Here is a 24,157-nt window from a genome sequence, read left to right on the forward strand (position 1 = left end):
AGTAGCCTCTCCCTTTTTCTGAACCTTCCTAATCCTAAAACTCCCTTGCACTTGGATAGCAACGCATGTGGTTTCTAAAGGGCTCTTCTCCAGTACCTTAATCTTCTTCTCTGCCTTTTGCTGTTCTTTACCATCCCTTTGAGGTTTAAATGAAATCATTCCTAAGGGATGCGATTAGACAAGCACAACAGAGACTTCGGAGGTCAAAGAATAAACCTGCTACACCCTTTGAGAAATAATTAGGTCTCCTTTTTACGGATTTCGAGAACGATTGGCGCTAACGACAGCTGATGTTAGCTGAGCGAAGTGGCCCTCAGCCCTCCCGCAGATTTAAAACCTGGGCGACCCCACATCTCATGCGTTAATTTATTCATCTATGCTGTCATTTTTTCCTTTACATATGCATGAAGGAATGTTACATTACCACCCAGTTTACTATAGCATAATTTCATGGCATTAAGACAAGCTCCACTGGCTTGTTTTAATGGACACTGTGACTGTGTTTGGGATCACTGTTGCTGAATGTACCTCCTCATGTTGTTAATGACATGACTGTAGGGTTGAGTTAGCCAGACCAGTGCAAGTTGGCATAATCACTGTCAGATTCTCAACTTGGCTTCACTTGTTGTTTTATTTATTTATTTATTTTTAACCTCTGCCAACTTACCATTGCTAATCATTTCTTTGTTTTGAGGTCATCGTTTTCCAAAAAAAAAAGTAAAAAAAGAAAAAGCCTTGTATTTTATTATTTTTTTTATTTTTATTTTTTTCACGTCGTTCTCCATTCCCCTAGGCTCAGTTGAGTAACCCCCAGCTCAGTAGCCTACAGAGTAAAAGTAAAATGCTCCCTCTTATTGAGGAGGCATGGAGTCTGCCAATCCCAGCTGAGCTAACCTCCAGGCAGGGAGGCCTGAGCAGTGCACCACAGCAGGTGAGAGACCAGATAGAGCAACTTACCCCACCCACTCCTCCTTCCTCCCCTCTTCTTGCCTCCCCCCGCCTCCTACCTCCCCTCCCTTCCTCTGAGTCCAAACTCAGACACTTAGGCTCTCGAAACACACACGCACACACCCGCAGGGCAGCACACACGCATGCACTGTCGTACATAACGATGGGTAACGCTTGAGCTCAATAACAAGGCGACCCCTCAAAATAAAAACGCCTTTATTTCTCTGCTGCCCTCACGATTGGAGACCTCGACTGCATTCCGAGTCTTCTTTTGTCGCAGCTTATCGCAATTGGCTACTGCTAGAAGCTCACGGGGTCACGGCCGCTTCACAGCAAAACCGAGCCAAGTGCTATCCATCCGCTGCACTCCCTTCTCCTTTTTTTCTTTTTTCTTCTCTTTGTTTTTTTTGGCCTCCAGCAGTCACATGGCTTCACCCATCATACTCAGTTTGATTCAAAAACCGAAAAAATCCGATAAATGATTTTTTTTCTCATTATTTTTCCTTTTCGATTTCTTCTTTTAATCCTTTTTTTCCTAAATCTAACCTGGTATTCGGGATTACACCCCACCCCTAGTCTCCTCCACCCCCCCTCCCTCGTCATGATCAGATTAAAGGGCTCTAATTAAAAGTAAAGTGGCTGTGTTTCTACTTCTCACACACACTTTGCCTCTTTCTTTTTTGTTTGATGCGTTCTCTTTTTTTGTTTTGTTTTTTCCCTGGTGGGGGCTTTTCTTCACCCTGCCTCGGTGTGATCGGTGAGGTCGTGCTGCCGTAGACTGTCCCCAGGCTTCCTATTGGCTCTGTTCGTCTTCCTCCTCCCCACCCGCCTCCCTTTCCTCCCCTTCCCTCTTCATTAGCTGACCTAGGCACCTTGCAGTGTTTCACCTCCACTTCATTTAAACACGTCGGTCATGCAGTAGATAGCCGTAGCTCTGCTATGTCCGTGTTTGCGTGTGGTCGTCGTTGTCGGAATGTGTTGATCTCTTAGCAGCCGACGTGGCGACACTCGACTCGAGCGCGAATGAATTTGTTCGAAATTCTTCAGATGAGCCGATTTCATTGGGTCAGGTGTGACTTTATAGCCTGACGCTCAGTAATAGTGATGATAATGATATTAATAATAAACCGAAGCTGCGTTTTTGTCATCTGGCTTTGTTTTTAACGCAGCATGCTAAAACGATGGCTTGTTCCGCAGGCCGTACAGTCACATCTGGCTCATGAGCTTTCTCCAAACTAATATTAAAGGCTGTCAGTGTGTGAATGTTTTGTAACCTTTGGCTTCCAAGGTCGAGTTATGCCACTGTGTCCCTAAACAGCTGCTACTGCCTTGCAATGTCTCGCCAAACTTGGGAACATACTAAGTCTTTCCCATGAGGACAGTTGGAGCGCTGTAGATGCTGTTTGGTTGTAGCCTCTGTACGTGTTTTCCCAGCTTTCCTTTAAACAGGAAAGATAACCTGGAGGGTGTTGCTGTGATTTGACGCAACGCCTTTAGACACACAGGAATGTTTTGTTTTTTTTGTTTTGTTTTGTTTTTTTGCTTTCTGTCATTGAAGCTTTAACGCAGAATCACATTATTGCTCTCCCTTGTTTCTCTCTTTCCACAATCCCCATCTCCATGTCTCCATAACCACCTCTTTCCCTCTTCCTGTTCTTCCTGTTCCTCACATACCCTTAACTTTTTTTCTTTTTCCACCATCTTCTTTCATGACTTTCTTTTCGTCTGGCTCTGCTCCAATCCTCTTTGTTTTACCCATCCATTTATATATCTTTTTTTTTCTTCTCCTTTGATTTGTTTCCCTTTTGCCTGCGCCTCTCCCTCCATTATCCCCCTCCCCACAGGCTTGTAAGCCCAATCACAGTGCAGAGGGCGGGGGCTCGGGTCAGTCTCTGCCTCCTCACGTGGGCTCGCTTGGCCAAGCGGACGACCAGTCCTGCCCAGCCAAGAGGAGGAAAGCCTCCGGTCCTGCCAAGGTAAATATGGCAGTTGTTTCCCTCGTAGTAAGCAGAGTTTACTCAGAACTGAACTGGGGTGGCAGAGGCGGTAATTCCAGTTTCATTCACCTTAATACAGCTTCTTTTTGTTTTTTCACCTCAGGGTGATTCATGGGCCAGTAATCCAGCACAGCCAGTCCCCAACTGGTACCTCTCACCACAGAAATTACAGGTTAGCAACATTTTCATCTATTTATCTTAAAAAAAAAAAGGTCATCATTATTTTTAGGTGTCACATGGTTCTCACTCTTTCTGTCTGTCTTCAGATGTTGGAACAGTTACGGAGTAATCGGGCCAACTTGAAGCCGCCGCAGCTCCAGATGTTGGAGCAGCTGGAGGCTCAGCTCGCCATAATGCAGCAGCACCAGCACCAGGTATTGAACAACTTCTAGCATATTCAAAGTGATGAACAGCATCGCTTTTCCCTTTTTGTCTTGAATTTATCCTATTAGTTTACAAGAACGCTGCAGAATAAACGTGAGAAATTCACAGCGAGGGTCGGGTGAATGTTTTGGGTTTAGATCAGCACTGACTCTGGTGCTTCTATAAACACGGTAGTTAAAGGCTTTAAACTGTGATGGCAGAGTAAATAAACTCACTAATCCAGAGTGGGTAAACACTGCCTGATCTCCAGCCCCACAGCATTATTCTTAAATCACTCTAACGGTGAGCTGTGGCATGTTGAGGCATTAACCCGTCGCATCTTGTGCCAAACCACGCATCAGTGGTGGAAGGTTTCAACACTCAGAGGTGAATGTTTTTGTTTTCTCCTGGCTGCTTCCATGTTTGTCTCAGCTCACCCATCTGGTTTTTCAGATGTGATAAATCACTCGCCGGCGATTATGATTGACAGTTTCAAAGTATTGTTTTATTTTTCTTTCACAGATGAGACAGAGCGCCTCAGGAGGTCAGGTGCGCCCATCTCTCCCCAACGGCCCCACTACCAACTCCCTCCCCTCCCCCAACCCCAGCCTGCACCCCATGCGGCCCCACCTGGGACCCCACCGGCCACCGTGTCCGCCTCAGCCACTGGCCAACGGGCCCGTGGGCTCCGCGCCGCACGGACACTTGGACCCGCTCCCCGCGGGTGACAGTAGTAACAGTAGTAGTAATAGTAGTAGTAGTAGTAATAATAATCAGCCAGGGCCCGCGCCCACAGGACCCAACGGAGACGTGCCTTACCTGCAACCTGCCGGCAGCGGCGGTGCAGCACTGCTACCTCACACCTGCACAAACACGCAAACACAGGACGCCATGCCGCGCCAGGCCCTGCACCTAAACTCCTCTCAGGTGAGACGCCTCACTGATGGGCTTTGTTCTCTTTTGTTTTTTATTCCAGCGCTGGTGACGGTGCCTGCTCTGCTCTCAGCTGCCGTGTTAAGTAATAGATAAAAGCGTGATTTAATCCACAGAGCTACGTTCATAAAAGCTGTCAGAAACCATTGACATTACTTACATTTTTATTCATTTTAATTTGTATTTTTATTGAATTCATTTTTTCTACGTCTGTTTTCTATTATTATTTTATACACATGTGACTGTGCATCCACATGGGCACATTTCTGGCTCTGACACAGAGCCTGTATAAAAGCCCAGCTTACACATCATAATTACAGCCACACGTGTCCATGGTTACTGCCTACGAGTGCACTTCCTAACAGCTGTGCTCTTTTTCCTTCAGGGGCTTCAGAAGGGGTCTGTTCCACATGGCTCCAGCAGTGAGGGGACCCTCTCTCACCCCGAGACCCCCAACTCCACCACCCTCGCGCACCCCAACAATCAGGTTGGACATTCCACTAATGCCCCGTCGCCGCGGCCTCATAACCACCTCCCATCCCCGCCCTCCCTCCCCCACTCCTCTACCTCAGGTGGAGCAGGACCCAGTGTGTCCGCTACCAAAGATGGCAACGCCACAGCCGCGTCCCTCGGCAACGGCAACTCTGTGGTCAAGACACCGTCGCCGCTGCCATCAGCTGATGGCAAAGCAGCGCAGGGGGACGGCCTAGCCAATCACATCCACTCGGATGGCGGCAAAGTGGTAGAAGGCGGCGACAAGCCGAGCCTTAGCGCAGACAATCCTAGGCTATCTGCCCTGCTGGCAGGGGGGAAGGGTCCAGAGGAGAGCGAGGGGCCGTCAGAAGGGACTGCGCCTGCGGCATCCACCACCTCGGATCCCCACAAGAAAATCAACAACATCCACCCGGCCGTCCTGCCCTCCACCCCCCACGCACAGGGCAGCTCAGCTGCCTCCTCGCCCATCTCTGCCATATCCACCGCCACACCTTCGCCCAAATCCTCAGAGCACACCCAGGCATGTGGCCACAGTCCTGCTGGCACCGCAGCCACTGCACCCGCCGTCAACGGCAACAGCAAAGGAGGTATTTCCGAGGACTCCCAGAGCCCGCTGAAGGCTGAGCCGCCTGCCGTCACCAGTCTCAAAGCTACGCCTCCGCACGGACACAGCTCCTCGTCGTCGTCATCGTCGTCTTCAATATCCATCTACCCCAGCTCCACAGACGTGCTGAAGGCCTGCAGGTGAGAAGCCTCATTGTTTTTCTTTCACATTATGGAGTCTTGCGGATGCACTCAGACAGCACGCTTCTTTCCTCTCGTCAGGAACGATCGCATTGGCGTTGTTGTTGTTGTTGTTTTTTGGCGCATGCACAAAGAACACGCAGTCAGGCTGCGACAGGGGCTTTAAGTGCATTAGCAAAACACCAGTTTTCTGGCATCTTACAAACTGAGAGTGACTTAGAGCTGAGTATGTTCTGGCAAGAACAGCACTGAGTTAAGTGTGTTTGAGGTACTAATGGAAATGTGCAGCTGCTCCCGTGTAAATGAGAGAAAATGCGTGTGCCTCACTCAGCTAATTTAGTGCTGAAATGTAGCGTTTAAGGGTTTTCAATTATGTAACCTAATGTTTGGAACATGTCTGGAATGTTCTCCAAAGTCGTAGCAAAGTTTAAGACCATTTTTTTATTTGCTGCCTGTGCAGAATGAGAGCAGGATGGCCGGGCTGTGTGGGTTGTTTTGAGCATGTCTCCTCCCTGTGGAATTACAGTGTAACTGCAGTACTAACAGCAAATTATTATGTAACTGTCAACAACACCGAAGAAGGCTACTGGGCAGTCTTGTTGCCATGCAGATATTATTCAGTTAAACGGAGCCCTTCATGTGATTACAGACCTTCCATCAAGTGGAAATAAATGGTTTGAGGTTTTGTTTTTTGTTTTTTTTAGTTTACATTTTTTGTATTAAAATGTGCCATCACACCTTGCAAGGTTCTAATGATACCACTGATATTGCTGAGAAGGAATTTGAGAGAAGTGTTTGCATCACTGCTGTGGCTGAGGAGGTTTTGTGTGCTATGCATGTGCAGAAACCTGGGGAAGAACGGTCTGTCCAACAGCAGCATCCTCCTCGATAAGTGCCCCCCGCCACGCCTGCCACCTCCACCCTCACCAGCCCTGCCCAAAGACAAGCTCAACCCTCCCACACCTAGCATCTACGTGAGTATTAGCCATCAGCAAAATAAGTAAATTTTAAATTTCTTCAGTTTTTAGCGCCCGAATTAAAAAAATTATTACTTTCTGTTTCCTGTGGCTGGACCAGCTGGAGAACAAGAGAGATGCTTTCTTCCCCCCGCTGCACCAGTTCTGCACAAACCCCTCCAACCCCGTCACTGTCATTCGAGGACTGGCTGGAGCTCTCAAACTGGGTAAATGGCTCCGTTACAAACGTGTGTGTGTGTATGTTTGCCGTCACAGAGATGATCGGAGCTTCATCTGTGTGCGGGTGTGTTTCTTCACGCAGACTTGGGTCTGTTTTCCACAAAGACGTTGGTCGAGGCCAATCCAGAGCACCTGGTGGAGGTCTGGACTCAGCTCTCCCAGCCCGCCGATGAGAACTGGGATCCGACCGGCACCAAGAAAATGTGGCGCTGTGAGAGCGCCCGCTCCCAAACCACCATCGCCAAATACGCCCAGTATCAGGCCGCCTCCTTCCAAGAGTCCCTGCGGGTCAGTTCCACTTTGCCTGTCACTTCAGAGAAGGATTCAGCTCGACTATAATCCTGAACTCACACTTTTTTGGTTTGTTTGCAGGAAGAGAATGAAAAGAAGGCACTAAAGGAGCCCTCAGACACAGAGCCAGCGTCAGCAGAGAGGTACCTATCAGCGTTCTTTAATAAAGACCCAGGTTTAATTATTTTGGCCCTGTTACAAAATCTCCAGGCTCTGATTTTTGTTCAGCTTTTCTCTGGTTTTCTGCAGAAACATAATGCAGAACATACTGAACATATTTTCTGCGAGTGATTATGGTCGTACTCTGTGTGTGGCTTATTGGGAATTCTCTGTGTGTCTTAAGTGCTGCCCGCAAAAGAAGGGGACCTTTGAAATACATCAAGTTTGGAACCAACATCGACGTGTCGGACGAACGGAAGTGAGTCTCATCTCAAAGTCTCATCTGCCTTTCATAGCTTGTCTCTCGAGAGTGTAACCCAGAAAAAACAGAGCTGCCTGTGTGAGAATCTGTTTGATTTCTTTGCTGTCCCTGAGTTAAAGTCTGAACTATTTGAGCAAATTTCAACCAAAAATAAGAGAACTGCTCATCTGAACCATGTTAAACTTGGCACTGTGGACACGTACGCAGCAGTACATCTGCCTTATTATTGTTGTTGTTATTAATACGATACTTTAAACAGTTTGAGTTAAGCACCGCTCTCGTCTCACCTGCCAGGTGGAAACAGCAGCTCCAGGAGCTCAGCAAACTCCCAGCCTTCGCTCGAGTGGTTTCCGCCGGCAACCTGCTCAGTCACGTGGGTCACACCATCATGGGTATGAACACAGTCCAGCTCTACATGAAGGTGCCTGGGAGCCGGATACCAGGTCAGCACACTAACAAGAAATTATGTCTAAAGTATTCATTTAGTTATTTATTTTTGAAGTGGTCAAAGAACATTTGTTCCCTCCCCCACCCCCCCACCCAGGTCATCAGGAACACAATAACTTCTGTGCCGTCAACATCAACATTGGACCAGGAGACTGTGAATGGTTTGCAGTACCGGAGCCCTACTGGGGAGTGATGAGCAACTTCTGTGAAAAGTAAGGAGCTCTTTATCTTTCTCCTCTCGTTCTCTCAGCTTATACGCACGCGCCTCCTAACCTCTCTTCTCAAACTCCTCCTTCCTCCAGGAACAACATCAACTTCCTGATGGGCTCGTGGTGGCCTAACCTGGAGGACTTGTACGAGGCCGACGTGCCCGTCTACCGCTTCATTCAGCGCCCGGGCGACTTGGTGTGGCTTAACACTGGCACAGTGCACTGGGTGCAGGCTATTGGCTGGTGCAATAACATCGCCTGGAACGTGGGACCTCTTACCGGTATGAAGTCATAGAGAGCATATTTTCTCTTAATAATAATAGTAGTAGTAATAAACCTTTTTCACCCACAGTTATAGCTCAGAAGCACTGAGGTGTGATTGAAGGGTTCTGATCCACAGCCGGGTTGATTTTATTTTTGCCGCCAGAAGGAAAATCTAAAGCAGCCGTTACACTCCGCCAGAGTCCGCTGACAGAAAACGAGCAATTTTACCTCCAAAGCTGGAGTTTATGTACTCGTGTTTCTCCTATGAGATTAAAAATATAGAGGCTGGCGGCTTTGAAAACAGCTTTTAACCACTTTTAAACCCGTCGTTACCCTTGACTGAGGCAGGCCTCGTATTTCAGGCCATCTCTCTGCTAAACATCTGTTACTGGAAAAGTCTCTATTTGCTCATCAGCTGGGAGCCAAAGTTGAGAAGCATTCAGAATATGAATACATTTGTGATGCTCTGACCTTTCTCCGTAATGTTTCCCTGCTGATTTTTGCCCTTTTCAGCTGATTAACGAGCTGACTGCAGCGCAGTTTTAAATCCACGTAGTCTGTGTGACTGTTTATGCTTACGCTGACTGATGAAGGGCTCCTGGCTGTCGGCATCCCGTGCGTGTCTATGTCCAATAAAGTCCAGAATGTTCTCCTAAATCTTTAAACTGCTCTTTCAGCTCACCAGTACAAGCTGGCTGTGGAGCGATACGAGTGGAATAAGCTCCAGAGCGTCAAGTCCATGGTTCCCATGGTGCACCTCTCCTGGAACATGGCGCGCAACATTAAAGTGTCCGACCACAAGCTGTTCGAGATGATCAAGTAAGTCGCGGGGGCTTCTGCGGCTTCTTTTTTTCCTTTCTTTTCCACCCATCGCTGACGCCTCTGTTCCCGTCACAGGTACTGCTTGCTGCGGACGCTGAAGCAGTGCCAGTGGGTGAAGGAAGCCTTGGCGGCAGCCGGCAAGGAAACGGTGCTGAGGCCGAGGACCAGGGACGAGCCGGCCCACTACTGCACCATCTGTGAGGTCAGTGAACAACACCGGGAACATTGCAGCACCAGGGGTGTGAATTTTAACAGGATGTCACATTTTTCTGGCTTTGCAGCTTTTTCGAGTGAAAGATAATAGTCGTCGGCGCAATCGTTCCCACTCACATCCTGAATATTACTCTGCACCCTGGATTGTTAGATTAGAGAAGTTTAGTCCCTTAACTGTGTGTTTCACGTGTGAATTATAAGCATGTGGCTCAGGTAGGTAGAGCAGGTCGTCTGCTAATCAAAAGGATGATAGAAGAGGATCATACTTTCAGCTGCTTTTTTAGAAAAGCTTTCCATTAAGCGTCTTTTGTCAATTGCTGTGATAATCGCAGACAGTTGCAAGAGAAACTCAGCCTGTGGATTTAGTTTTGTAACGCGTGTTTTTGTGTGTGTGATCCACAGGTGGAAGTGTTCAACCTGCTGTTTGTGCGCCGCGAGCTCCTGTCCAAGAAGCAGTGCGTGGTCCACTGCCAGGATTGTGCCCGAAAAGGCAGCGCCGCACTGGACGACTTCGTGGTGCTGGAGCAGTACAGGATGGAGGACCTGATGCAGGTCTACGACCAGTTCACATTAGTAAGTCGTTAGATTTGTCAGTGCCCCAAAGCTCATATCACTACTATTTACACACAACCGATAAGTGCCATCTTATTTGCCGATAGCTGGCCAGCAGGGCCGATATTAGCCCATATGAAACATCAGCAGTGGCGGGAACTCACTGCAGAGGATTTGAACTTGAGGAATAATCGCTCTGTACCATCTCTCCTTCTCTCTCTGCGCAGGCCCCTCCTCTTCATTCATCTTCGTCTTGACATTAGGCGACTCTTCTTCTGCTGTGGAGCCATGAAGCCCATTTACAGGAACTTGTACTGAGATCTAAAAAAACTGAAAGAACAAACATACACGGACCATTTCTGATATTCAGGAAAGCCAAGGCCGACTCTACCCGACCCCCTCATCACCACCACCACCACCCACCCTCTCTGCCGCCCCTTCTGTATGGCTGGTCTCCATAGCGACGGCTGGAGGCTGAGGCGGCGGAGCGTGTCTGTCTATGCAACCCCTGTACAAAGAGCCCGGCGGAGGGCCTTCCACAAGAGGGCGCCACACCGAGCTCCATAACGGGACTCTTGTTTTCTCTCTTTCCCTCCTCCTCCTGTTCTCCGCCTTGCCAGGCCACCCACCCACCTCTCCTCCCTCCCCACTCCTCCTCTAGAGACAATGGCTCAGCCCTGTTTTAATTGAGGACTTAATCAGATGATCGGGAACAGGGAGGGGAAGGTGGGGTGGGGGGCGGGGACAAGGGGCAGGGGTGTTTTGTAGATACTTGTTAACTCTCCCAACTGGCAACACCACCCGTAAAAGACTACTGACTTGACAACCCGTCTTTCTCTCTCTTTGTTTCTTTCTCCTTGTTTTCTATTCCGATGACTGGGTGATTTTTTTTTTTCTTTTTTTTCTTTTTGTGGAGGGGGGTAGAACTTCCCCCTCCAAAAAAAAAATTTCTTCAGTCCACCCTCCTCCTCCTTCTCCCCCTTTAAGGAGCACTAGCCTAACTGGTCTTTTTCTATGATAGATAGTAACTTTAAGAGTTTGGAAAAGCAGAATCCTCCCTACCTGACCCCCACCCACCAAAAAAATAAAATTAAAAAAATTTGTAATGTGAAGAATTTAGGTGAATTTAGGTTCTCCCCCCCCCCCTTTTTTTTTTTTTCTTTTGTTCACAGCTTTTATGTATTTTATCTTCGTCTCATTCTTTTCAAAGCTTTGATGTTTTTGTTTCTTAGGTTTAACAAAAAAATAAACAAAAAAAATAGGGAAAAAAACTTACTAGCCAAGTCACAAAGAAAATGGGTTGCACATAGACTTATGGAATTAAGTTTAATTTGTGATTTTGTTTTGTTTGTTTTTTTGTTTTATGTTTCTAATCTTGATGTAAATTTACACTATTTATAAATACATATTTATTGCTTGAAAATATTTGTTGATGGAATGCTGTTATTTTTTCCAGAGTACCTGCCATTAAATTTGAAGGAGTTTTGTCATTTTAACACGACTCCTTTTACATTTTATATATATATAAATATAAATATATATATATATAAATAAATTGCTTAGCAAGCGTTGTACAGAAACGGACATTTAAAATTGTTTTATTGTTTGAAGAATGTTTTATGATGAGTCAATAAACACAAAGTTGACAAATTATCTGCAGTTTTCTTGTTTTGTTTTTTTTTGTTGTTGTTTTTTGGCTTCCTGGAACATACAAAGCACATTCGTATACATTCAGTAGGAGTAAAAATACATGAAACAATGCAGGTGTTGGGTGGAGGCCTGAAACCCAGCAGACAATGTAGCTGTAGACTGACACACACAGATTCCTACACTGTATGCCAGGTTCAGAACTTAACCAGGTTCTCAGAATTTCTCTTACTTTTATTCGAGAAACAAACTCTACAGTCCCCGCATGGCCTCGGATCAACTCCGCCTGAGGCTTTTTTCCACCCAGTGGGTGGTTATTCGAGACACTTCTTAGAAATTTAAAAGGTGCGTAGTAGAGGAGATCACAGGAAAAGGGTGTAAGCTACACAGAAAACAAACAGGAAATAATACACTAATCCTGCTGATAAGGAATTTCAAATGCCAGTGGGGAAAAAAAAGAAGAAGAGCAAAATATATTAAAAATCACCTAAAGATTGTATTCAGAATAAGGCGGCTGTCAGCAGAGACCCAGTAGCCAGATGTAGCTGCTGCCAGCCCCACAGGATCTACACTGACTACTGAGCAACCGCTGGGTGCCCTGCGGCTCTGCAGCTCCGTCTGGAGCCAAAACTGGAGCCACTGTTCAGCCGAGAGAGGAAATGATGAGGAGGGGAAACGACTTCAAGCTGCTTCAGACTGCTGCGGATGTAATGCAGGTGAGGATGTGGATACAGTTTGTAATGACATAGTCACACGCCAATAAATTAAAAAAAACAAGAGAAAACACTTTTTTTTTTTTTTTTAACATAGTGCTCCAACACAAAGTCCTTGAAAATGAGAGGTACATACACTTGAACATGCTCATTTTACATAGAAGCAGAGCCACTAACAATGCTGCAACAGGCAGACACCCTTTTCCCGCTTGCACCTTCACCCTGCCAATTTCCTCTGTTGACAACGTGCAAAAAGGTTGTTTGCAGGAGTCTATTTTCCACATAAGATCCTTTGGTAGTGCAACAACCCTTTTTACACTCCCTGCAACAGCGAGGAAGTCGTTTTTGGTGTTCGTGTCTTCCGATGTGTTTTAATTTAACCGAGCCACTGTGGGTAAATCACTGAAAACGTCCCAGACCACTTAGTCTCTTTTCTCCTGTACAGACTTGTTTCATTGTCTAATCTTTTTTTTTTTTCTTAATTACTTGATCATATTGGATGTTATATAACCACCAGTGACATGGAAAAATGTGTATTCCCTGGCTGATTGGCAGTGGTTCCTGGAGGTTGCTGGCTATTGCTGGGCAATATTGGTTGCAAAGAAGGTGCTGCACCAAAAACCTCCCAGTGATAGCCACGGTCACTGGAGTTTTTCCGACTTTTGTCTGCACATACTGGCTAACTATTAGCCTGAGCGGTAGAAAAACTCAAAAAAGCAAGATGCAAACTGAAAATGCAGAAGGTCTGCCAACTTTTACTTTGAAGGCAGACGGTCTTCATTTAAGGTTTTTGTTGCACTTTTTTTTCACACTTCTGCTACAGGTTGGAGAGCAGCTGGCCAGTGTTTGTAAGTCCATCACTTCCATTCAAACTATGACTGCCTTAATGTGCTAGGGGCCAGAGCAGTCACAAGCTTTTGCCAAACAGCTGGGGAATACACATTGTTTTCTAGCGACCGTTGGTCTGTAGGCCTGCGTTACTGGGGACTTTAGCAATCAATTTCCCAGCGACTGCTGTAAAGTTTGCTTTGCAACTATAGGTTGCCAGATGGTCACTGACTGGTCTCTAGACCTGAGTGACCGGGGCCTGATTCACTATATTCTAAAGTGAGTATTGACTGTCAAACGTGCAAACTGTCTAGCGCAAAAATTCATAGTTCCCTTTAGGATGAATCCTATAGATTTGACATTTCATCAAGCAGCAGCATTTCCTATTTAGCAAGTTCTACTTTACATGGTAAATTATTGACATCTGTATAACGTCCTTCATGTTGAAATCTACTAAAGGAAGTCAGTACCTATTGACTTCTATTTTACAATGCCCAACTGTACAGAAGAAATTAACGTGTTTATACCTTGGGACAAAAGCACTTTTGGAAGTTTTTGCTAATTTTTGACTGACAGGTGGAAGCCGGTGATAGATAGTATAAAAGATGGATGTAGCCACTGTGATGCCAGGTACTGGTTTCTAAAGTCCCGCGTTGAAGCCTCAAGATGAGTATTTTTACCGTCTCCATCTTGTGGCGAAACGGGATGGGACTCGCTGTGAAACTGCTTGCTTATTGGCTAACAAATCTCAATCTCTTAGCAAATGAGCACAGCCTGAATAAAACTCAATTCTGAAATGCAAAATACGATCTAAGCATCAAAGTGTTTAGAGGTCACATCAGCAGAAATTAATTGCTACATGTAGCTGTAGCTGCTAGTTCTATGCTAGGCTTCACTTTAGTTAATCTGCATCAAAACTGGGCCTCTTAACCTGTTTGGGCCGTTGATGCTTTTTTATATATTGTTAAATTCTGCTAACAGACCATCCACGAAGCTGGCTCTAGTGTTGGTGGGTGAAATTCTAGCTCTTTATTAGTCTGTTACTTAGTACTGATTAGCAGTTTTATAGATATATTTTGCTAACTTAGCACTCCATCTTCTTATCTTATTTTCATTACTGCTAGGTACACAAAAATGAAATGGTGTCAGCCTTGAAGCTAAAGTTGAACCTTCGAAAAGGGGTTTCACAAACCAGTGAATGACATCACAGCAGATACGTCTGTATTTTAAATATTGAACGTATGTTAGCATTTGGCTATAGGGGTTGCTGTGTCTGAAAGAACAATGGTTCAGGTACATGTAATAATGTGGTTCAGGTACATGTGGGAAAAGAGTTAAAGTTCCTTCTTTGTCTCGCTTTTTTTTTTTTTTTTTTTTTGCTTTTTAAGCAGCACACAGTTCCTCTGCACCCACGCTGAAAACAAGATGGCCGACTGAGCCCGCTCAGACTGGTTGTCGGTGTCCATCTTGACTGCCACAGATGGACACTGGAAGACTTCACGCCTCCTTTTCTCTGGAGAGTCGACTCTTCTGTTTGACAGTCTGACAGGAGGCCTGGAAATAAAAAAAGATGTCTGGGTGAGAACGGCAACCGTGGCAAGAGGACAGTTTTATACTATTGTTTGTTTCATACTCAAACAATGGCAAATATTTAAAGCAGCAGCAGGCAAAAAGTGGTGCTTATACGTGCTGTATGTATTTTGGACAGTGTAGTACAGTGTGCCTCTCTGAAACATTTTCACTCGACACCCACAAACTATTATTCTGGCGGAGGCGCACAGGAACAAAACCAAGTGTGGGCTGAAATTCGTGATTCTAGGAAACAAGATGCCAGCTGTAATGTCAGTTAAGAAGACGGAGACTTCCTGTTGGCTGTTTGACACGACGAGGGAGGAAATGTCAGTTTTGTGCTACAAGGTTAAAATTAAAAAGTGTAGGGGGAGGAAAGGGTGTGGGGGGCTGAGGGTTTTTCTTTTTTACTCTACTTCGCCTCCATTCATCCTTCTGCTCCCCCCCCCCACACACACACTTTTCCTTAACATACGGTATGGTTAAGTACACTAAACTGTTCGCTCTCATTTCCCTATATATACTACCCTACAGGAATTCCACATAGCCTGGACCACCAACCAACCCCCTCAACCCACCCCCTGCTAGTGGTCCTCAAATCCTGCCTACCTAACAATGTCTCCCTGTGTCACAGCAGGGGATAAAGAAAGCGGGAGAGATTTAAATTAGCGGAGTGATCGATATCCCCTCCGTCCCTACCCCTTCCCACTCCCACCCTGTTTTACCTTCCTCTCTGCCCTCTCTGGCATTTCCGCTTTAGTGAGAAACAGACAGGTGGCCCTGACTGCTAATTTTAAACAGGCCGATTGTCTGCTTGTGTTTCCCACAGCTATGTATAGATGCCAGCAATAAACCAAGTAGGTCAGTGTGTGACAGACACACACACACACACACACACACACACACACACACACAAACAGGGCCCCGACCTCTAAAAATGTGTGACTTGTCCATTCATCCACTCCCACTTCTGTTGCAAAATTATCCTTCCTGATTGGCTGTCGTTGTCAGCCAATGGCAGAGCTTCCTGCTGCCCATTCATAAAACCCAGGGTCATTGAAGATAATGTGGTATGAAGGCATGTGCGAAGGAGGAGAAGCAAGCCCACTTTTTTTTTTTTTTTTAACTTTAGCGTCATGGAGTGCAACCACGTTTTTGATGTGAGAGCTTGACGTTACTTAAATGCAGATTACAGAAAAACAACAAAGCAGGTTTAGTAAATGCGAGCTCGATCTGGAAACAGTGCAAGCGGCGAGTAGATTTGAAATTTGTGCAGCTCTGTGTCAAATTCAGACCTTTAAATGAAAAATGGCCGACTGCAGCCTTGACACAAAAGCATCACATTCCTTTCTGTTTAATAAGTAATGAATGGTGGGCCTCTCAGACCCCGATACCCCCCCCCCCCCCCCCCCCTTGTTTTCTCAGGTTCTCACTCTCTCAATCCCCTTCCATGCCTCATATTTTACTCAAAAGCTTTTTTTTCACTTTACTTCTTTTCCTTGCTCCTCCTGTTTTTCTGACTTGTTTCATAGTAACCATCCCCTTACCCCCCTCCTGAGAGCTGCACATATATATATAGAAAAGTGTGACTGTGTCAAAGTGACTCACTTTGCGCGCAGCTTAATGTGTGACATCCAAGGCTCATAGCTGTGAGGGGTGAGGGAGCCAGATGAAACATTCCCATTCAATTAAGAGCACCTCATGTTTTAGGCTAATCAGCTGGTAATACTGACTGGAAACTGTTGCTTTTGATATTTGTTTTTTTAAGATCAGGACACTGAGATTTCCTCGCTAAACATTATGAAGATTAATCTCTTTGATTTGTGTCCTGTCTGCCGGAGGTTTCTTCCTGTTAAAAGGGAGTTTTTCCTTCCCTCTGTCGCCAAAGTGCTTGCTCTAAGGGAGTTGTCTGATTATTGGGGTTTACTCTGTTTTATTGTAGGGTCCCTGCAATATAAGCGACTTGAGGCGACTGGTGTTGTGATTTGTGGTTATATAAAAAAAACTGAAATGAAGTGAACTGCAAGAACCCACAAGAACTGCAAAAATCTGTATAGACCTCAGAGTTTCACGACTGCCCATGAATCTGTTTGCACACAAAACCCCCCAAATATTTGCAGGAATATTGGGTTACCATAGTGAGTTGGCACTTGGAAGTAGCAGGTTTGCAGGTCCTGTTTAAAGGGATCTTTTTGGGGGTGAACGTCACGCCAAATGGCACTCAAAGCACTGTAAGAAATCCGGTGTGTATTTCCAGAAATATGGACGTAGTGATTCAAACAAATTTAGCTTGGTGTGAGCAGTTTCATCCCCTAACCAAAAGTAGCAGCTAGCTGACATTGCAGCTCAGCTGAGAAGGGAAGTGGGGGACGCCATTCATGTTTCTTTCCGGTTAGGATCCCTGGTTTGAGACTGGGAGGAGATCGTTAGTGTCCCCTTATTCAACTTATCCCGAGCCCAGCTAAACGGGAGGGTTGTGTCAGTGAGTGTATCCTGTGTAAAACAAAACAAAACAAAAATCTGTGCCAAGCCAAACACGCAGATCCATCTGCTGTGAAAGTGAGCAGCTGAAAGTACCCCACATTCATAAGGCATCTTACATCAACACTTTCTATATGGATAAACTCATTTTGTGGTGAAATGTCCCTTTAGCACTATTTCAAATTAAACTGCCTGCAGATAAATAGCAGCCATGTACATGATTACTCTTAACTCTTATATCTACTTGATCAAATGTAAAATCAGTGCATGTCAGTGACGACAGACTGATACTGTTATAAAACGCAAGCATGAAAAAAACATAAAATCTTTATGTTCGAAGCCACCGAGATGAAACGTAAACCGTGGCCTCCATCAAATGAAGAGATGCGAGGCATGTTTGTGACGGGCTATCCAAGATAACAAAAAATACCAGGAAAAAAAATTGAGGTGCTACCCATTGCCATGGAAACGGAGAGTAATTAGCACAGAGTGCTGTTCAGAGAAAAGCGGAGAGGAAGAGGGAGCATGATTTTGTCTGTGTGGGATGTTGGCCTGTTTTCAAGAGATGGGGAATGAGAGGAGGATGAGGAGGACATGAAGCAGCCTCCGCGCTGCAGGTTTCAGGTGTCCTTGCAGGCCGGAAAGGGGGGGGGGGGGGGGGGGGCAAACTTTCACTGCTTAATTTGATTAAGAAATCATCAGTTGGCGTTTTTGGAGGAAAGATCTGGGCAGATTTTCTCACTGCTGCTCTATCCAGCACCCCCCACACCCCCTCCTCCCTTCCTTTCCTGAAGCCTCGCTGCATGTTTATACAGAGACTGCGAGTGGAAAGCTGGGTTCAGCTGTTGATCTGGCTCATGCTGCTTACAGTCCCCCATGTACTACGGATGTGTCTGTCCATCTGTTGGTCACGTGACGTTCAGTCTCACTAATGTGATTTCTGACAAAGAGGGAGCGCGACTTTGTTTCCCAGCGCTGGATATCAAAGGCTGAGCCACCAAAGTCAGCGCACTCCTTGGGCTGGCTGTGTTGACTTTTCAAAGCATGAGTAATGTTTGATATTTAACGTCGACGTCACTGAAACGGCAGGACGTTTTGATGTAGAAAACCATTCTTTTGCATCGAATTTTGAACGTATGTTTAATAGTCGCTTTTAAATCAAGAGTCAGAAATGATGGATTTGAAGTGTGGGAAAGTCTTGGAACGACCCCACTGATAATCCAGGAGCGGTGACGCGTCCTGTCACCGATTGGCCCTGGGCTTCCTCACATCAATCATACCACATGACACATTTCCTTGCATAACCTTCATTACTGAACTTTTATTTATAAAGTTGACTCAGGACGCTGCTGTTTATCCCAAATGTCCCTCAGATTCATGCATTTTCACTCAGTGGCCTGCATTTTCTAGGTTTAGTGCCTTGCTCAAGGACCGTGAGTTGACCCCTTGGGGTTGCAACAGGATTGCCCCCCATGCAGAGCAGCTCTACCAGCCAGCAGCAGCTCTAATCTAAATCTGATCTTTAACTAGACGATGCTTTATAAGTGCATTTCTCATCCAGGTTGGAAAAACACCCACACAGTTGGTACACAATTTACTGCCGTTCTTCAACAACTCCTCAATCACCCTCCTCTCTGCAGCAGCTAATGGCAGCCAGGAGCCCACGAGCGCGTATATGCTAAGAACAATTATGCAGATGTGTGCTAAAACCACTTTGGTGGTATAATCCAACAATCAGTCCATTATAGTAATTGTCGTTAGCGAGTGGGCGATTATGGCTTCGACAGAGACGCTGAAGAACAGCCAGCCAGAGCTCTGCTGGTTTTATGCAAATTTGGCAGGCTCCATTTAATATGTCAGATGTAATGTGGCTGTATTTCTAAAATTCTGACGTTTGAGCCGGCCTCGGAGAGAGTCTGTGTGTGTGTGTGCGAGACCACCTGTGGGTTCGTAGGCAGACGTTAACGGTAAAAGGAAAATTGATTGAAATAATGAACCAGGCCGCTTTTCAAAGGGACCGTGTTCGAATTATCAGAAAGGGGAGGGGTCAGATTGGAGGACGGTTATGGATTTTTATTATTTTTATTTTTATTTTTAAGGAGCAAAAGGTCTTTAAACTTCCCAAGTACTGCAGCACAAGTGTAGCTGCTGGAAAACAGTTACATCACATGCTTTTTGCCTACGTCATGACCCGCTACGATGCATGAAGCAGCCAAAAAGCTTGTGATGTAACCCTGCTCATGTCCTGCCCTGCAACTAAATGCAATTTCAAGGTGTTTTATTTGAAATTACAATGTCATTACATTTACCTAAAAATCCTTAAAGGTAGGTCCAATAGAATAAGGTGTTAACAAGCAAAGTTTTTACAAGAAACAAAGTAAGTAGTGTGTAAGTAATTTGAATTTGTACGTAATTTTCTGGTAATTTAGCGGAAAACAAAAAAGTATTTTCCCTCATTTTATATTGTAAATATGCTGTACTTTTTGGGGCACGGGCTGTATGGTAGGGTGACTTGACCATGCCCATCTTTCTTTTTCTTCGTTATTTAATAATCATTACATTGATGTGCATGAATGATTTTCTATTATTCAGTCGGCCTTTTTATTTCACTCACGCTGTACATTACTTACCTAATTTTCTGTAAAATACCCAGAAGTTGGGCAAGGTTATGACACTTCATAATACGGCCGTCGCCTCCAACAGTACAGCATGCTTGAGATGTTGTTTGTTTTTCTGCTAACTTATGAGGAAATTACGCATTACTTAAAATGACTTAAAGTATAATTACTTGTTTCCTGTAAAAACCTGATTTGTTACCCTACTAACTCTAAGTATTTTAAATAAGTAAATTACATTGTAATTTCAAACAAAATACACTGAAATTCCATTTAATTACAGGTGAATTACACCCTAAGTCATTGGCTGTTTTATGAATTGTTACCTTGTGTCTTTGTGACAGGCTTTCCTATCCAGAAAAGCTACACTGTATCACCAATGTATCCTTTAAGAGGAAACCCTTAAATAAGGCTTGTTACAGCTAGCAAGAACTGAATACGATTTCTCTAAGTGGTCATTTTAAGCCAGGAATTCCCCATAATTTTAAACATATCAGACATTTATCAAACAGAGTTTACCTTAAAGTTAACAAGTTCTCAATGCAATTCTACAAATAAAATCAGGTTTTGTCTTATTAAAAATCTCCAAAGGAGTCATTTTTACACGTTCTCTAAATCATTTGACTCAGCTAAACATCTGAGGTAAACTCATTAACATTATTATTATTATTATTATTATTATTATTATCGACATTTGTAGTTCTCCTGCACTCATACGTGCTGAGGTCATCTGACTCGCTTTGTCCAGTTGTAACGCATCAGCTGGGAGCTTAGGGGTGTCATGTGAGGAGGCAGCATGTCAGCAGCAGCAATAATGTGGTTACCGTAAAAAGGAAGGCAAGGAATGTATCCTAAATTCAACCCCGGTCCTCCTCCTCCCTTTCAGTCATGGGTTCTCCGCTGGGTAATCGCATACCAAAAACACAAGAATTTCCCCCTCTCTCCTCTCCAGGCAGGGGCTACCCCCCTCCCTTCCCTCTTTAGTGTAAAGCGTGATGAATTTCACCCGGAACAAACCGGGAACTTTATGTGTTTAAGAGTTTTTTCTTTCTTTTTTGTTTTCTTTCGTTTTTTGTGGTTTGAAATAAACTAAATATAGAGACGAGCATACTTAGTAATAGGAAATGAATAATATGATATATATTTAGTAATACCAAAAATAACTGCAGTCCAAACATGTCATTATTCATATTAACTCAATAGGCGACTTGATTAATTGATAGTAGAATGGCTGAATTATTTTATTTATTAATTAAGCTGTAAAGTAATTTCAAAGCAAACATATAGAATTAACTATATTATAATCTTATTTATAAGCATAAATACGGTATATATAATGTACTGACAGCCAATATGGGAAAGGAAAAAAAATGATATGATATGATATGGGTAAATATTGCGAGTTTGTGCGGCTCTTATTCTGAAACTCGCAACCGGATTTGCGTGCCTTGGTGTCAGAGTTTTGACAGCGGTGGCATCGGTTCTGAGAGCGGCTTTGAGAGCGGTTTCCAAACTGCACTTAATGTGAAAAATAGAGAGAAAACGCCGGGCGCATTCCTGAGACTCAGAGACATCCATGCCCGACCGACACAGACACAACTTGTAGTCTGTGTGTGTGCATGTGCAGGCGTGTGCGCCCGCGCACGAACCGTGCGTCTCTGCGTGGGTGGAGAGCTTGGAGACCACACACTTTGCGCATTGCCCCCCCCCCCTCAACACACACACACTCGCAGGACCGAGTACCACACTTGGCACTCAAAGTAACTAAACATTCAAGTTGACAAAAAGAAAAACACAACTTGAATGTTGAGCAGCACTTAAGATATGTCTTTGGGTTTTTTAAAAAAGTGCGTAAAAATGCCCCTCTGTTTTTTTTTTGTTAACCAAGTGGTGAGACTGAAATGTGCTCCATGGAGAAGCCCCGCATGGCCAAAAGCAGAGCACAGCCGAGGTGATGAGGTGGGCTTTGGTCAGCGTGAGCGTTCACTTGAGGAAACCGGTGTTAAATAATAACAATAAATAACATTAATAACAACAACAACAACAAGAGCACGGTATTGTTTTCACGGTTTCCCGTCCGATCACACTCCGCGTTGCGCAATCTGCATGGATAAAGCTGTGAACGGAATGGTGCCGACAAACGAGAGAGAGAGTGAAAGAAAGTCTATTAAAGTTGCTTTTCTCCAGCACGGGCTGAGGCAGCAGCAGCAACACTAACGGCCGGCGAAAGTTGTTGTGCCTTCCCCGGAGATAGAAAGCGTCGTTATGAAAAGTGGCTCCACTTACCGTGGCTGGCTCTGCTGGCCGCATGTCCCCATGAGAACACTGTGCGTGTGTGCACAAGACGCATGCCGATACTAGCGGTCGGAAGCGCAGCGCGACACGTCAACGCGTGCTGCTTCCCATATCATAAAAGAGGAGGAGGGGTAGTGGTGGTGCTGGGGGGGTCTTCAGCTGCTGCCTTGGTGGTGCACTAACTGGGGTCCGGGGAAGTCTGGGTTTGGGGTCCGATGTAGAAGAATATATATATATATATATATATATATATATATATATATATATATATATATATGTATATATATATATATATATATATATATATATATATATATATATATATATATATATATATATATATATATATATTGCGCAACAAGCCACAAGTGGCTGTGGATTAAAGAGTTGCCTTAAATCAATGTCCTTGCCTTAAAGGTTGGTCTCTACATCCACCAGGCTGTTATTGAAGCCGAGCCAGGACTTCTTATGAGAATTTCTGAATTTCAGAGGGGGGGGGGGGGCTGGAAAGCATGTGACTACCAAGAACTCCAAAGCAGAGTCTTTAGGGAAAAAAAAATTGTGCATTTACCTCGCACAAGTTGTACAATAAACTAATTTGAAGCCTTCATGAGTGCAGATCTCTGGTGCGTGGTTCTATTATTTTATTTAATTAATTATTTCAATTTCAATTATTGGCCACTTAACAATAGTTCAGCCAATCAGCGGTCAAGAAGCAGACCTAGTGCTTCAGAAATACATATTCACTGACATCCTGTTTTTTACTACGTTTTTCTATTGAACATTTTGGATTAACCCCGCCCCCCCCAAAAATAAAATCTCAGAATCGTAGATGCAGGTGTGAATGGTGTTCTGTCACCTGATGATTCACTGCTTAATCTCTCATTTTACAAGACTGCAGGCATTGCTAGATCACTTATCCTTCTTATGGGGGAAAAAAAGAGGATCCCTTGTAGACACACATGGGTGACATGTCTCGGGACTGAGTTGCTACAGGACTCGTGGCTCATCCCTTTTGTTTCATGGATAATGTGCCACATGGGCATTTAAGTAACCAGTGCATGCATTTTCAGTCTTTCCTACTGTATGCAGCAGTATATCATTTCATTAACCCCCCTCCCCCCAGCAGAACTCATCTTTACCAAGCCTGTTGATGATGTTCCCACCCTGCACTCAGCCTGAATGAATCCTGCAGCAGTGATGTCAGTCCGGTGGCACGCTGCTGTTTTTAATTGAAGAGCTAACAAGAGTGAATGGTGTCATCTGCAGAGGAAGGAAGCCTGGGAGATTTGTACTCCTGCTGCTGCTGCTGCTGCACTGTGAAGCCAAACGACTGGCATCTCTCATCTCACACACACACTCTCACTCTCTCTGCAGCAGCGACTCCACACCGAAGCACGGGCAGCACGAGACACACACAGGCATACAAATGGGCACCCAGGCTGTATGCGCACGTACATCACACTGAGGTACACAGAAACATCAAGCGCTTACCTATGAGCTCCATCCAGACTGTTAAAGCCCGGGGCAACCCCCACCACCCCTCCCCTTCGCTCAGACGCAGTCATCTGCCTCTGTTAGTCTTCTTCTCCTCCTCATCTCTACCTCTTCACTCACTTTCTTCTTCTCCTTCCTATCTATCTCTCTCTCGCTCTCGAGGTGTTCCCCCTGTGCAGCTCTCCTTGGCTGTTTCTCTCTGTCTCTGCTCGCTGCATCCTTCCCTCTCTCTCTCTGCTCTCCACCAGTCTCTACACGGATCTTTTAAGTCTACCAACCTCTTCACTGATCAATGGACAGCCAGCGAAGCAAGCCCTGCTGCCTCCACCTCCCCCAGCTTTGTGCGTGCATGCATGTGTGTGTGTGTTTGTGTGTGCGTTTCGCTGCAAGGAGAGGAGGCTTCCAACCCACACACCACTCTCCAGAGCTCTCAGCCTCCACACTGCCTCATCAGTTGACCACTCTACACCCCTACGCACCAATTGCGTGCATGTGCGTGTGCACGCCTACACACAGCAGGACCATTAAAAGCTTACATTTTAGTGTCACCTGAAGTAGATTTTTGGTGGTGGCGGTGGGGGAGTGTGTATGTCTTAAGAAGGGCAGTAAGGTATCCT

At 45.1% G+C, this 24,157-nt stretch overlaps 1 protein-coding gene and 1 long non-coding RNA gene across 3 annotated transcripts in view; one reads left to right on the top strand and one right to left on the bottom strand.

Moving 5' to 3' along the window:
• Window positions 1-11,548, top strand: part of LOC101471086 (lysine-specific demethylase 6A) — a 35,322-nt gene extending 23,774 nt beyond the window's left edge. Inside the window, exons 13-30 of one of the 2 annotated variants that reach the window (XM_004552623.6) lie at window positions 794-931; window positions 2,793-2,924; window positions 3,049-3,117; window positions 3,212-3,319; window positions 3,831-4,235; window positions 4,627-5,480; window positions 6,325-6,454; window positions 6,558-6,663; window positions 6,759-6,964; window positions 7,049-7,110; window positions 7,311-7,385; window positions 7,683-7,831; window positions 7,933-8,047; window positions 8,138-8,325; window positions 8,986-9,127; window positions 9,206-9,332; window positions 9,746-9,916; window positions 10,123-11,548. In XM_004552623.6, the coding sequence (XP_004552680.1) occupies window positions 794-931; window positions 2,793-2,924; window positions 3,049-3,117; window positions 3,212-3,319; window positions 3,831-4,235; window positions 4,627-5,480; window positions 6,325-6,454; window positions 6,558-6,663; window positions 6,759-6,964; window positions 7,049-7,110; window positions 7,311-7,385; window positions 7,683-7,831; window positions 7,933-8,047; window positions 8,138-8,325; window positions 8,986-9,127; window positions 9,206-9,332; window positions 9,746-9,916; window positions 10,123-10,152 (3,207 nt within the window). In that variant the 3' untranslated portion in view covers window positions 10,153-11,548. The remainder of the gene's footprint in view (window positions 1-793; window positions 932-2,792; window positions 2,925-3,048; window positions 3,118-3,211; window positions 3,320-3,830; window positions 4,236-4,626; window positions 5,481-6,324; window positions 6,455-6,557; window positions 6,664-6,758; window positions 6,965-7,048; window positions 7,111-7,310; window positions 7,386-7,682; window positions 7,832-7,932; window positions 8,048-8,137; window positions 8,326-8,985; window positions 9,128-9,205; window positions 9,333-9,745; window positions 9,917-10,122) is intronic. The other variant, XM_004552624.5, reaches the window with a different exon arrangement.
• On the bottom strand, window positions 11,478-23,939 carry LOC105940932 (uncharacterized). The gene is made up of 2 exons (XR_001167594.4): window positions 23,538-23,939; window positions 11,478-14,637 (listed from the first exon to the last, which is right to left on the bottom strand). It is a non-coding gene; the product is annotated as an uncharacterized LOC105940932 (long non-coding RNA).
• Window positions 23,940-24,157: the final 218 nt, after the last annotated feature.

This window comes from Maylandia zebra, linkage group LG23 (assembly GCF_041146795.1).
Source record: "Maylandia zebra isolate NMK-2024a linkage group LG23, Mzebra_GT3a, whole genome shotgun sequence".
Taxonomy (NCBI): domain Eukaryota; kingdom Metazoa; phylum Chordata; class Actinopteri; order Cichliformes; family Cichlidae; genus Maylandia; species Maylandia zebra.